Source organism: Temnothorax longispinosus, chromosome 10 (genome assembly GCF_030848805.1).
Source record: "Temnothorax longispinosus isolate EJ_2023e chromosome 10, Tlon_JGU_v1, whole genome shotgun sequence".
In the NCBI taxonomy this organism is placed as follows: domain Eukaryota; kingdom Metazoa; phylum Arthropoda; class Insecta; order Hymenoptera; family Formicidae; genus Temnothorax; species Temnothorax longispinosus.
Genome location: NC_092367.1, coordinates 131,858 through 145,754, shown reverse-complemented (window position 1 = coordinate 145,754; position 13,897 = coordinate 131,858). Strand labels below are relative to the sequence as shown.

The 13,897-nt window shown below is 33.1% G+C and overlaps 3 protein-coding genes across 11 annotated transcripts in view; 2 read left to right on the top strand and 1 right to left on the bottom strand.

The window, feature by feature from the left end:
• LOC139820699 (ATP-binding cassette sub-family G member 1) overlaps positions 1-7,632 on the top strand; it is a 31,641-nt gene extending 24,009 nt beyond the window's left edge. For 5 of the 7 annotated variants that reach the window (XM_071791144.1, XM_071791142.1, XM_071791145.1 and 2 more), the window contains 7 exons: positions 3,632-3,870; positions 4,813-5,012; positions 5,680-5,866; positions 6,206-6,306; positions 6,580-6,735; positions 6,797-7,040; positions 7,166-7,632. In XM_071791144.1, coding sequence (XP_071647245.1) covers positions 3,632-3,870; positions 4,813-5,012; positions 5,680-5,866; positions 6,206-6,306; positions 6,580-6,735; positions 6,797-7,040; positions 7,166-7,335 — 1,297 coding nt within the window. In that variant the 3' untranslated portion in view covers positions 7,336-7,632. The remainder of the gene's footprint in view (positions 1-3,631; positions 3,871-4,812; positions 5,013-5,679; positions 5,867-6,205; positions 6,307-6,579; positions 6,736-6,796; positions 7,041-7,165) is intronic. The other 2 variants (XM_071791146.1, XM_071791147.1) reach the window with 1 other exon arrangement.
• Positions 7,633-8,425: 793 nt separating this feature from the next.
• On the bottom strand, positions 8,426-13,862 carry LOC139820703 (UBX domain-containing protein 1). Of its 2 annotated transcripts, none has more exons than XM_071791156.1 (8): positions 13,656-13,862; positions 13,529-13,582; positions 13,304-13,465; positions 12,904-13,155; positions 12,548-12,788; positions 12,294-12,474; positions 10,976-11,045; positions 8,426-8,734 (listed from the first exon to the last, which is right to left on the bottom strand). In XM_071791156.1, exons 1-7 carry the CDS (start codon positions 13,709-13,711, stop codon positions 10,999-11,001), a joined length of 993 nt encoding a protein of 330 aa, XP_071647257.1. In that variant the 5' UTR covers positions 13,712-13,862; the 3' UTR covers positions 8,426-8,734; positions 10,976-10,998. The 2 variants fall into 2 exon arrangements, with proteins under 2 accessions (XP_071647257.1, XP_071647256.1); XM_071791155.1 differs by lacking the exon at positions 8,426-8,734 and adding an exon at positions 10,833-10,883.
• LOC139820704 (ribonuclease Oy-like) lies at positions 8,618-12,275 on the top strand. Of its 2 annotated transcripts, XM_071791158.1 has the most exons (4): positions 8,618-8,754; positions 9,238-9,775; positions 9,910-10,070; positions 10,983-12,275. In XM_071791158.1, exons 1-3 carry the CDS (start codon positions 8,693-8,695, stop codon positions 10,066-10,068), a joined length of 759 nt encoding a protein of 252 aa, XP_071647259.1. In that variant the 5' UTR covers positions 8,618-8,692; the 3' UTR covers positions 10,069-10,070; positions 10,983-12,275. The 2 variants fall into 2 exon arrangements, with proteins under 2 accessions (XP_071647259.1, XP_071647258.1); XM_071791157.1 differs by having other exon boundaries at positions 9,910-12,275.
• Positions 13,863-13,897: the final 35 nt, after the last annotated feature.

Genomic DNA, 13,897 nt, shown 5'->3' with positions numbered 1-13,897 from the left:
CATATATGTCACTTCGTATCATAATAGCTGTCGATATATTATGCGAATATATTATTGATGAGATTAAATATCCGACAAATAGAGTTCGTATCTGTTGGCGCAATTTCAAACTCTCTACACGGAGATAATTTTCTGTTATATTTTACCGTTAAATTCACTATAAACTTGGGACAATTTGGCAACCAAGGAATTTTTGAAATATACAAAAGACATTTTACAAACAACGTGATAAAAATTACCAAGCAGATTGGTAATCTGCAAATTTCCTACATATATTTTAGTAAAATTAATCAAACATATTTTATATTTTAATGTAACAGATATTAACATTTTTTATTATGGTAGATATTAATCAGAATAGCTTGCATAAAATTTTTCGTCGTAACATGTTGTACCACAAATACCATGATTTCAGGGTAAATTCTAAGAAAAAATTATCTTCGTGTATGATTACTTCAAAAAATAAAAGCAATACTAGCTTCAAGTATACTCAAACCTGGACGAAATGGATTCCAACCCTTCATGAGTACCTCGAAAAACAAGAGTGTTACTTCCAAATAGACCTCGAACTTGGATCAAATATGTTCGGACCTTTTATGAGTACTTTACTAGAAATTTAATGTGTGAAGCGTAATGTGTGTCTGTGTACACACAAATATCTCTTTATTTTCAGGGAAAAGTGAGCATGAAAGAGCTAGTATTTTTCAAAATATGGAAAAAAGTATTTAACCTGGTGTTAATGAAATAAAACCGCTTTCTAACTTGAGTGTATTTATTTATCTATAAGATAAATTTAATAAAAAAATAATATTTAGTCATTAACAGATTTTTGTCACTTTTTTTTTAAATAGAGAATTTGGCTCTTTCAACAGTTTCAACACAACATGGCTTTGAAAAAGGCATCACTTGTTTTGAGAGAGCTGAGTACTGTAAATTACTTATAGTTTAAACTTAACGCTCTTAAAGCTAATAACACAAATAAAATCAAAACATGTTATCCTTTAACAAAAATTATCTTCTTAGAAAAAAACTAATAATTCTCCTTTAAAAAGAAACTAATAATAAATATCTGAAAGATATTAGAAAATATAACATTTCTAATCAAAAACACTTATTACAAAAAAATGAAAATTTTCCATATTGCCATATATGAGTTACGAACTCAACCAGTCAATTTGCACTGACAGCAGTCTTCATTTATCTTACAGACTAATCTTTTGAACGGACACAGCAGTTATATTGTCGTTCTCTCAACACCGGCTCTTTCATAACATTATGTGTCAAAAATCTAACCACAAAATATCTAATAAACTAAATCAAACAAAAGAGAGTTGTAGGTAACTATACGTTTTTAGTTAGATTAGGTTAGTGTACATAGCATTCGACTAAAAAAATACTTTTCTCCTAAAAGCTAATCGCAAATAAATATAAAAGACATGGAAGTTTAACTCAAAAACTTACCTTTTGTCGTAATAAACGGCAATGCCGTTTTGACGTTGACTGTCAAATATCTATAGATAACGTAGTTTCGTGTTGCTATCAAATTAAAATTTTTTGCTACATTCAGTTACTTATTGTTAGTGAATATAGTCAAATATGCGATGGTTCTTTTAAAACATGGTTCTTTGGTCAGTATTCATGGTCGGATATTATTTTATGATCGTATTTAAGACGGTCTTAAATGTAAGATCCGACTATGAATACCGGTCTTTCATACCACTCTCCCCTTACAATTTTACATTATAATTATGATACTATATTCGAATACTACTTATAAAAGATCCTATTTTTTACGATAGAAACTGCTTACAACTTACAAGTACATTTCGAATTCCGCAGGCACTTATTCTAAAATTCGGAACTAACTAATCGGGATTTGATTACTTCATTACATATATATATGTATATACATATGTATACAAGGTGTCCGTCCATAAATGTCCAAGCAAATATCTCGAAAAATATGGAAGATATGGAAAAACATTTTAGACTAAAAGAAAATAAGACCAAACAAGATAAAACCAATTTTCAAAAGAATACATTTTTTAAGGTCACATAAAGGTCATTGTCATTTTTAAAAATGGAATTATATAATTTTTTTCATAACATGATTCTTCTAATTACTTTACATATTTATATAAAAGTATTAAAAGGCACATTTATATATATATATATATATATATATACCAAAAAATTGATGGTTTTTACGAGATATTTCATCTGGCACATTTTGACATAAAATATAAAGTATCTCGTAAACTATTCATTTTTTGTAACTGTACCTTACCACTTTTAGGTACAGAATAATAAGATGAATTGTTGATGAATTGACATTAATACTTGCTTTTCAAAAAATACATGTAAGTTGCATATTGCACAAGTTACACATTTATATATATATATATATATATATATATATATATATATATATATATATATATATAAATATCTAATATCATAATAAACAATACAAAAAAATATATATATATATATTTCTAATATCATAATAAATAATATAAAAAAATATGTGTGTGTGTGTGTGTGTGTGTGTGTGTGTGTGTGTGTGTGTGTGTGTGTGTGTGTGTGTGTGTGTGTGTGTGTAAATAACGATAAAAACTGATGAGATAGGTATAGAGAAACAAGTGAATCATACTCCTACTTCCTAAATTTTATCTAAATATTATTTGTTGCTGTTTTATCAAGGATTTATCTCTCTTTTCTATCATCACGCGAGTGTAATAAATAAGAGAAATTTTGGAGCTATTGTTTTAACAATTGGGTAAATTTACTATTGTTTTAAACTTAAACAATGGTTACATATATATAACAAAAATCACTGAACAATTGCGAAATGTGTAATGTCACAGTGATGCCTCGGTACCTCGACAACGCGAATATCTGCAACTGCAAAAATCTAAAATGCAGGAGAGAATCGATAATTTATTCTAAATCTATTATCTAAAATCGTATTATTATTCGCTGAATTATATCCATTTTTATTGCTATCCAATTACTAATTGCTAATCAGGAATTAAATTTCGATTATGCTAAGATCATTCTGTCGTCTTAACTCTGCTTCGTTGAACTATAAATGCATTCGAAGAAGAAGTAAAAACTGATCTCAAGAGACCGCCTATTTGCCATGAAGCAAAAACTGAAGAATATTATACATAAATGTTTTATTATTCATCCATCACGTCTCTCTAACAAGATTTAAAAAAGCGTCTCGTACGTCAATAGAAATCCGTCGAAAAGCTATGTTAAAAATCACAAAATCATTAAAATGAATTTTAGAAATCGATTGCAGATAGGATCATCGATTCTCCTTCTTGTAGTTACGGCATGCATGCTAGATGACGGAATAACCAGACGCATATAAATATAAGCACACACGCGCATAAAAGAAAATTATTTGACAATAAACGTTCGAGACAGCAAACATTTGCTCGCGGTAAATATTTTCACATCTCACCCGGACTATGTTGATCGCAGATACTAATTATGCACTTTTAACGACGACAAAGAAGTCTCGCGTGGAGAGACTCCGCCATCAGACTCATCCGCTCTCGAAGCGTATTGTCATCAGTCATCACAGAAGTGTCAAAAAGAGATATCTTTTTCTTTCTTTCAGTGGACTGGACGAGATCGCTTCTGCCCAGTGCGTTGATGTTCTCCAGAGGCTGGCGCGTTTCGGGCGGACTGTCGTGTGTTCGGTGCACACGCCCAGCGCGAGCACGTTTCAGAAATTCGACCACGTTTACGTCATGACCGACGGACAATGCGTTTACAGGGACACCGCGAGCAACCTAGTGCCTTTCTTGCGAAATGTAGGCCTAGAATGCCCGACACATTACAATCCAGCGGACTTTAGTGAGTTAGTTATACACTACACAGAAAGAATTTTCTCTTAGAGTTTACCCTGAAAATTATGATATATAGTTATGGGATAATATCTATATGTATTACGAAGAATTTTATGCGAACTATTCTGATTAATATCTACCCTAATAAAAAATATTAATATTTATTACAATAAAATATAAAATATGTTTGATTAATTTTACTAAAATATGTAGTAAAATTTCAATAATTTTTCAAAAATTACCAATCTGCTTGGTAATTTTTATTACGTTGTTTGTAAAATTTCTTTTGTATATTTAAAAATTTTCTATCGTTACCGATAATATTTGATTGGTTGCCAATTGTCCCAAGTTTGTCGTGAATTTAACGGTAAAATATAACGAAATATTTTCTCCATATATATAATCTCGCATAAAACCACGCATAACTCGAGAACCCTGTCGCCTTTCTCGCAATCGCGTTTCTCGCTTCGCGAAGCAACACGTGTGAGATAATGATGGACATCTGAAGGATGAAACTGTAGCCATTGGCTATGCTTTAAATTACTTCTAAGATTTACAATTCATGATACGGGTATTATAGTTTTATTTGCATCATTGAGTAAAATGTAGGCGAAAAAAGCATTATCTAAAACTCCGAGACCTCTTTTCATAAATAATGCAAAAAGAAGGATTATAAAAATTAATAATTAATAATTTAATTTAAAAAAATTAGAAATTAATTAATTATGGATTTATATGTAGTTCGATTTCGATCAAAAACGATTTAATTCCATCGAGCTCCGAAATCTCTTTTCATAAATAATGCAAAGAAGATTATAAGAATAAAAAATTAATAATCTATAATTTAATTTTTAAGAATTAGGAATTAATTAATTAAAAATACATAGTTTGATTTGGATAAAAACAATTATGTTAACATAATTACATTAACGTCGAATATTAATTTCAGTAATAGAGATCGCGTCGGGTGAATATGGTTTCAATTGGATCGACCGGATGATTACATGTGTCAAGACGAAGCAACCGCTACTTCCGATTCCTCGATCGAAGAGCGAGTTTGACCTCGACCAAAAGATCCCGAAAATCTCGTGGATCTATCAATTCGGCACGCTAGTGAGGAGAATGATGCTACAGCTTTATCGAAACAGAGTAAGATCGGTGTATTTTACATATCTTTCCATGAAGCGGGATTATTCTTTAACTCCTTAACGACAGTTTCAGTATCGTTGCACAGCTCCTTTATCACATATAATACCTGACAGAATCCCGCTACAGGTAGTAAAATCTGTCGAAAATAAATTTTGCAAAGTGTCTGCTATAAATTTTGTCGGTAGAATGTCAGCAGAAATATTATAAAAAGAATTTCTGTCATTTCGCAATGATATATCTATTTAAATGCGGCTACTTTATATCCATTTAAATGATAGATTCTGTTTGGTTTCTATTGGCAATCTATTATCAAATTATATTGACTAATAGTAGAACATGAGCTTAATGTGAACGCAATGTGATGCCAATTTGCATCGCAACATTTTATTCAAATCTGCTATATAGCAAACTATATTAGCATATTAATTGCTATCATTTTGTTTACTAAGATTAGTATGCTAAGTATCAAGTGATTTGTATTATGAGAGAATCCACTAACGTAAGAAACGATACTGTGTGATCTTGAAGCTATTTTGTAAATGAAAAGAATATATATATATAAAGTAGACATAAACATATAGTATATCCGATAAGAGCGCTAACAAAGTTATTAGAATATTAGATATTTGGTCAGGAAATCTCTTCTGAAGTCGCGCATAAAGAGCAGGTTTCTTTGTGTTCACAGAATTATATATACCTGAAGATATCGCTCCACATCTTTTTGGGGCTAGTGATCGGCGGATTATTTTTTAATATGGGCAACGACGGCTCCAAGGCCCTCTTCAATTACGGCTTTTGCTTTGCGTGCATCATAGTTTTTCTGTACTTACCTATGCTACCGGTGCTGCTGCAGTGTAAGGAAAAATTCTCTGCGCGTAGAAAATTAGAAACGGTGCATAAAAAAAAATAAAAATCAATTTTCTGGCTGATCGGAAATTTTACCTATCAATTTTATGTTCACGGATATTTCTTTGATGCGGAAATCTCGTCATAAGGAAGCACGTTCGTCGTACAATCGAAAAGCATAACACTATTTTATGATATTTGTTTGTCGTATAATTGCCATAATTATATTCAAAAATTAAATCTCTTCTTAAAGGCACGATTCGTAAAGACACAGAAATGATTAAAGACATTACTTTTCAAGACATCAGCTCAAAATTGTATTTTATCTCGTTATTTTCTCATTGCAGTTCCTTCAGAAATCCAGATGATGAAACGGGAACACTTCAACAGATGGTACAATTTTAGCGCATATTATTGGGCTTTAACAGTAGTCAGTATACCTTCACAGGTTGGTCTTCTGTAAATTATATAATTTGTTTTTTATATGGTATGGATATTTTATATATCTTCGATGGCGTCCGAATAAAAAATTTTAACTTCCTGATGGAGAAAAATTGTCCCACGTGAACTATAGCTCCTGGTTTTGTCAATTGTAATTTTTATAGGAAGAATTTAAACTCCCCTTAGCAAAGAGAATTACATCTCATTTTTACTTCAAATCTTGATCCTAATCTGTTTATCTATCCAAACGTTTTAAAAATTATTCTTGGTCTTTTCCCAGATATTTTTCGCAGTTTTATATCTCTCAATGGTTTATCTTATCACGGGGCAACCCCTGGAGTTGCAGAGAAGTTCCATGTTTTTCGGCACTTGCTTCGTGTGTGCCTTCATCGCGGAGAGCATAGGACACAACATTGCCAGCGTGTTTAATGTCAAGGTACGTTCAAAATTGCAAAAGGAAAGGAGAAACTCTTCTAAGATCCATTGTCCTTTTACAGAATAGTGTATTCACTGGACCCGCGTTAAGTTGTCCCTTGATGCTAATCGCGGTGCAAGATTTTGGTGAGTCAATCGTTCCTCGACCGATCTACCGAACGATTCTAATGTATATGAGTTATATCCGGTACGCATTGGAGGCTCTTACAGCAGCCGTATACGGTTTCAATAGACAGAGACTACCTTGTCCAGTGGAAGAAGTTTATTGTCATTTCAGCTCGCCTACAGAACTCATGCGAATCATAGGTAAGAACCTACTGATCGGTTTAGTCGCTCTGGTACCCGTTAGGAGGCATTACGCACATCACGCGTTACTTCGATGCTAATCTGTAAATATCCAAAGTGTTTAAGTAAATTTGTCTGTGTTCCAGGTATGAAGACAGTTCCGAATTTCTGGTTGGATTTATCCGCCCTTTTCGTCATCTTATTTATTTCTAAGGGAATCTTATATTATTTGCTGAGGCAAAGGGTGCAACCAAACAAAACTTTCCAGATGCTCCACTTAATAGGAAAATTAATCAAAAGTCATTTCAACATGTGATGCTTAGTTACACATATGTTTCATTTTCGCTCGTATCATGATGTGTCGACATTATACGCGTGCTCTCTAAGTAAATAAAACGCATTCTAGAAATGTGCTCTTGAAATGTATTTGCGACGAAGCGAAGGTACAAAATTGTCGATACAACGATATGTCGAACGTGATATTAATTATAACTAAAATGAAAAATTATAGCTAAAGTTATAAAAGGCAGAAAATAATATAATAGTATAATTTGTAAAAATAAAATAGACAATCAATTATACAATTTTTGCTAAATAAAAAGAAAATAAATTATGTGCTCTTATTTTTGTCATCATACCATCAAAGCTAGAATATTTCATAAGAATCGCCTCAAGGTAAGTTTAAGATAAAGTTTTTTTTTACACAAAATTATATAACTATTACAACGTCGAATTCGATTTTGCATAAGACACGTAGAGTTTACGTTAGAATACCGGTGTAAAATATAAAAAAATTATTCTTTCACTGTAAACGATTATTATAAGAGATAGCAATGCCATCTAATACCGTTGCTATCAATATTGCTATTGCGCATATTCGATTACACGTTTACAAGAATTTGTCTAAGCATCTAGCTTGGCACAATGATAATATGACTATTATTCATCATTGGACACACGTCACATACGTCATACGTCGTAGAACAATAAGAAAAACATCTGGCGATAAATATAAATAAACGATGTTAGAAGATCTGACGTGTAATCTACGGCCGTTTAATTTAATTCCAGCAAGCTTTCGTACACTCTTTTATTATTATATACACTATAATTTTAACAAGATTTTAAATAGAATGTAATAATATTCTCAATTATAAATGCACTCTTTGAATTAGCGGTAATTACTTCTCAAATTAGAAGCAATTATATCTTAATTGTTTAAATAATAAGAAATGATTATTATTACTTAAATATTTAACGCAATTCATAAAAAGATTATAAAAAGATACATCACAATCACAAAAGTTATTCTTCTAAAATTTATTGTACCAAGCTTAAATTATTTTTTATAAATTATATTTTGTATAATATTACATAAATAAACACAAATATGTTTAGTTTAACGCTTGTGGTTAAGAATATGCACTTTATTAGAAACATTCACGTGGCAGTGGTAAATACAGGTGCGCTTTCATAATGCGGCCGCTCGAAGAACCAGCGACAAGATCAGGTAGAAAATACTGCTGTCCGAACAGACAATGTAAAGAACGGTAAAGATGGTGGTGGTAGTGAAAAAGGTGGGAGCGTTTAAGTGCCTTTAATTCCGTTGCTCCCTCGGGTCAGTCTCCACTCTCTCTCTCTTCGCATAGAACGATTTCTCACTTCCCAACAGAATGCGCAAGTACAGCATAGCGTCGTGTATTGTCTTGCTTTATCTACCGTGCATCACGCATGGGTGAGTAAAACGATGTACATCTATGATGAAGGCGTCAAAATAAATTGTTTGAAATATTGTGTAAATATCATGTGGCTCATTGGGTCAACACGTTAATTGAAGATAAAGTACATTGGTGTTAGCACCTGCAAACGTACGCACGCAAGTGTCAACAAGTGTTACTAACGCATTTTTCAAAGAATTCTACCGATATCTATCGATATCTACCGATATTCTATTGATATAGCGCACATATGTATAACTTTCAATTATTTTAATTAAGTCACACGCGAGACAAGCTATTCTTTGGCTCAATCAAGAGATCACGTAAGCGTTCTAATTGACCCATTGGACTTTCCTGCTATGCAAGATCTAAATCAATATAGATAATTTTCAATTTTTAAATATAATTCTAATAATTTAAATTTTAAATAACATTCTACGAATAATTGTATTTGTATAAATTGTAATTTATAATGTACGACTTTTATTTATCTTTAATAGGAAATACTTTGATACAAGAGGGTACAGAAAACAAACGTCCAATGAATTTGACGTCCTGATATTTACTCAGCAATGGCCGTTGACAGCTTGTTTCGTATGGAAAAATAAATCCGACACACGCAGTTGCTCGTTACCCAGGCACGACGAGTGGACCATCCATGGAATTTGGCCCACGAAATATAACACATTAGGCCCACAGTTTTGTAACAAGTCGTTAGAATTTAATCCAAGCGCGATAGCGCCTATAGAAAGTGAATTAAAAGAAAATTGGCTCGATATCCATAAAGGGTCTAAACCTTATTCGTTCTGGAAACACGAATGGGATAAACACGGCACTTGTGCAGTCACGGTAAAAGCTTTAAATAACGAATTTAATTATTTCGAAGCGGGATTAAAATTATTTGACAAGTACAATATGATGGACGTACTTGCGAAAGCAAATATCTTGCCGGGTAACAAATATATGGTACAAGATATGTTGAAAGGAATTCAAAAGATATTGAATACAAGAGGACAAATAATGTGTGTGACTGACGACGTAAGTCCAAAAATTATTTCAAGATAAACGTCGTTTAAATCGTTTTTTTATCTTTTGTCGGATATAAAAAAAAGATGTAGATATAAAAAAATAAACATAATAGTTTTTACTTCAAATGTATACTTTTTTTCCAGAAAACGCATGAGTCATATGTGATCGAGATGAGGCTTTGTTTTGACAAAACATTACAATTGGTAAACTGCGATGGTATATATCATTTCCCTACGAACTGTAGATCCAAAGAGATAATCTATCCTAGTCATGTACCACATTATTATGTGACGCAGACATAACGGTAATATTAAAATCATTATTTATGTATGCATGTGTGTGTGTGTGTGTGTGTGCCTGTGTGTGCCAGCGAGATAAAATTTAATAGAATTATATCACATATACAATATACAGATCCATTTCAAATTTTATGATATAAAAAAATCAACACTAAATCTTTATAGAAGTTAAATAGTATGATTCGAGTTTTTAATCAATACACGGAGAGAATTTTTCGTTATATTTTATCGTTAAATTCACTACAAACTTGAGACAACTTGGCAACCAAGAAATTTTTGAAATATACAACAGATATTTTACAAACAATGTGATAAAAATTATTAAAATTTCCTCGATATAATTTAGTAAAATTAATCAAACACATTTTATATTTTAATGTAATAGATATTAATATTTTTTATTATGGTAGATATTAATCAGAATAGCTCGCATAAAATTCTTCGTAATACATGTTGTCCCATAACTACCATGATTTTCAAGGTAAATTCTAAGAGAAAATTCTCTCTGTGTAGTATTAAAAAAATAACATCGGAAATATAGTTCAGATCGAGATGTTATCATAATTTCTAGATTAAATAATGTTTGCAAGATTCAAAGAAACGTGAAAACAAGAAACAGTAGAAACAAAAGGTAGTATCGTTGAAAATTATAAATATTAATACAAGTCTCAAATGTTTCATTATTTAAATTTTTAATCGTAACGTTATTTTTTCAATTGCGATAAATTTATAATTTTTGTGTTAAGAAAAAGCAGACTACAAAGAAATCAGTTTCAGAAATCGAAAAGATTCGTATATCACACACAATGAGTGTAAATCTATAATTTATAATAAAGAATATCATTATATTAGATTATCATTATCTTATAATTAATCTGTATGATAATATACATTAGTATTTTTTGCTTACAAATTAGGGCATTACTGGCTACATCATTCCACCTTCTTTTGAACGATCACGACTGCTGAGGGTACTAGGCCTGTAAATAAAACAAGAATATACTTTGTGCAGTTTCCAGGAAAAATGCTTATATATATGATAAATACGCACATCGTAATTACAACCGATACAATTACTGATACAGTTACAACTTGATGTTATCACATTACGGTTGATAAAATTGCATAATTAATTAAGGGGGGTTACATCCCTTAAAACTAGGTCAAAATTAACAAATTTTTATTGTGGGTAAAATTATGTTTTATTAACACTGCGCGGACACCGTGGGTCTTTTGAGGCGATTTTCACAGTCAATTTTTCATTTAGGATTCCTACAGGAATGGCTTCAAGGCACGTATTATGGAACTTTTCGGAATAGATGCCGATCGGAATTATTCCGTTTTCCCTAGAAAACACAATAGAAATCTAGGAAATAACTAAATTCGGAATCCATTCCAAAAAGTTTGGTATTTTGTATGGTATTTTGGAATACCATATAAGAATTTTCAACGTGTCATTTCTCGCTTCTGATGTTACAATTCCAACACGGCCGCGGCGAGTATCCAGGAGCCTTAAATATCAGTACCAGAAATATCTCAGAAATTAGTGATTTATATAAAGATTTTTTCGATTAAGAGCCTCAGCACTCTCGTATGATAACGTAGCGCAACGTAACGTGGGTCAACGCAGGAGAAACGTACGGTTACAATGTTATACGTTTCTTATGCGTAGACCTACGTTACGTTACGTTACGTTACCATATGATAGCCTTGTGCGAAGGCTCTTATTCCTTAGTTTTTTTATAAATAAAAGAAAACCGATTATTAGAATCACATTTTTTGCTACAAATTGCCATTTTTCAAAAAATAAACATTTTCAAAATCGGCTATGACAAAAACTAGTTTTATTCATCTAGTTTAACGGAAAATTTTTGTTTTTTGTTTCACATGAAAGGGAACGGAGGTATCTCTAGTACCGCAAACGCCATTTTTACAAACACCATTCGGAAAAATAGTTGCCAGGACTCAATTTTTGATGTTTTTTAATTGAAATTTTCGGGAGATATTCTTTAAAGACCACTCTACAAAACATGTATTTTCATTTTTTAATAAAACATAATTTTACTCACAATAAAAATACGTTAATTTCTACCTACTTTTAGGCCTGCTAAAGGTATGTAACCCCTTAATAGAATTCGTTGCACCGATAAATAATAATTATCGCATATATATATATATATATATATATATATATATATATAAGAATAAATTATCAATATACAGCATACCTAACACGTCCAATGGCGTATCGTAATCTTCATCTGTAAAGACTTTTTTGGGAAATGTGGTCATTAACTGGAAGGGACCATTACCATCTGTCCTATTCATTTCAATAAACAGTCTTACTGCAGACAATTGTTCCTTACTTCCGAAGCTTTGTGTCAAGGTTTGCCCGTTGGTAAGCCTAAGCTAAATTGCAACTGTTTGAAGAATACATGGTCTACATATTTTTACATTTCATTCATTATATTTATATTAATACCTGAAGCCTGGTTTCAGTGTAATCCTTCCTATGATGCGCAGACGCAGATGAAGATATTGCGGGTAATGGGGTCGAAGTAGTATTAATAACTGATTGAGCACTGCTTTCAGCAGCTGCTTTAGCTCGCCTTGCTGCTTTGTCGGCTTCGATTTGTGCTCGAACTCTTTGCCTAGCTTCCTTCTCCTCCGCCTTTTCCCGTTTTCTTTGCTCCAGGAGCTTCTGCATCTCTAACTCTTCCAATCTGTTACATATATATATATATATATATATATATATATATATATATATATATATAAATATATAAAATATAGAATTTGCATACAATCTGTTATCAATTTCATTATTTTGTCCCTTACTTCTTTCTGGCTTCAGACATCTCCTTTCCCGATCGTATCCTATTCTTTTCCCTTTCAAATGCATTTTTCTTTTCTTGCTCCTCTCTCTCCTTCCTCTTCTGCCTCAACTTCTCCTCCAGCATCTTCAGCTGCTCCCGCTTCTCTTCCTCACTGAGTGGCTTCTTCTCTTCCGTGCTTTCCGAAAATCTATCGTGTCCGGACTTTGTGGCATGGTACTCAACTTCCAAGTTAGATTTGAATAGCTTTCCGCATCTGCAAAGAGAGTTTTGGAAAAAGACATGTATGTACTCTGGCAAAATTCAGCGATATTCCATAGAAGAGCGTAACGTGTCAATGTCGATGCTTAAGCAAGCGTTCATATTCCACCGTTTAGGAGTCTTATCCTTGCAATTCAACGTACACGTCGCACTTCATAGACTTGGCCGTTTCAGTCGTAGATACCGATTGGCTGCTAGCACCAGCGACGTTGTCCTGTATCGGTGCATCGGCAGCCAACGCCGGGGCACTCTCGCCTACGACGGGTTCTGGCGTGGACTCGGCCTCGTCCGAGTGGGCCAGCAGCCTAAAATGAAAAATCGATAGCGTCACAACGCGGACGGGAGTCGTAGCAGCAACGTTCGCGTACCATTCCATCGCCGGCTCCACGCCTTTGTTGCCGGTGATCTCCAGGGCCTTCTCGCTGCAACAAAAACGACGTCGAAACGTCAACGTAGGTTAGGCCCCGACGGCGCGACGTTTATCTACGAACTTACGCCTTGGACATGCTGAAACCCATGTCCACGAGGATGTCTATCACGCCCGACGACATTTCGCGTTGCTCGCTGCCACGTTCGGCGAATGTACCACCTCGAAAAAGCCGTTCACCGCGGAGCACCGCCGTCCAAAAGTTAAATGTCACGTCGAATCGACGCGCTACTTAAACGCTATGAGACCTCAACGCAGGCCCGGAGCGGAGTCGTTTGCGAGATGGCGACAGTAGATTCAAGAGCACCGA

What these genes read in the sequence shown, in the direction of transcription:
- LOC139820704 (XM_071791158.1), top strand. Translation starts at nt 8,693, where the DNA reads ATGCGCAAGTACAGCATAGCGTCGTGTATTGTCTTGCTTTATCTACCG. An exon ending in CTACCGTGCATCACGCATGG is followed by an intron (nt 8,755 to 9,237) that starts GTGAGTAAAACG and finishes TATCTTTAATAG; the next exon opens with GAAATACTTTGATACAAGAG. An exon ending in TAATGTGTGTGACTGACGAC is followed by an intron (nt 9,776 to 9,909) that starts GTAAGTCCAAAA and finishes CTTTTTTTCCAG; the next exon opens with AAAACGCATGAGTCATATGT.
- LOC139820703 (XM_071791156.1), bottom strand. Translation starts at nt 13,711, where the DNA reads ATGTCGTCGGGCGTGATAGACATCCTCGTGGACATGGGTTTCAGCATG. An exon ending in GGTTTCAGCATGTCCAAGGC is followed by an intron (nt 13,583 to 13,655) that starts GTAAGTTCGTAG and finishes TTTTTGTTGCAG; the next exon opens with CGAGAAGGCCCTGGAGATCA. An exon ending in TACGCCATTGGACGTGTTAG is followed by an intron (nt 11,046 to 12,293) that starts GTATGCTGTATA and finishes TTTTATTTACAG; the next exon opens with GCCTAGTACCCTCAGCAGTC.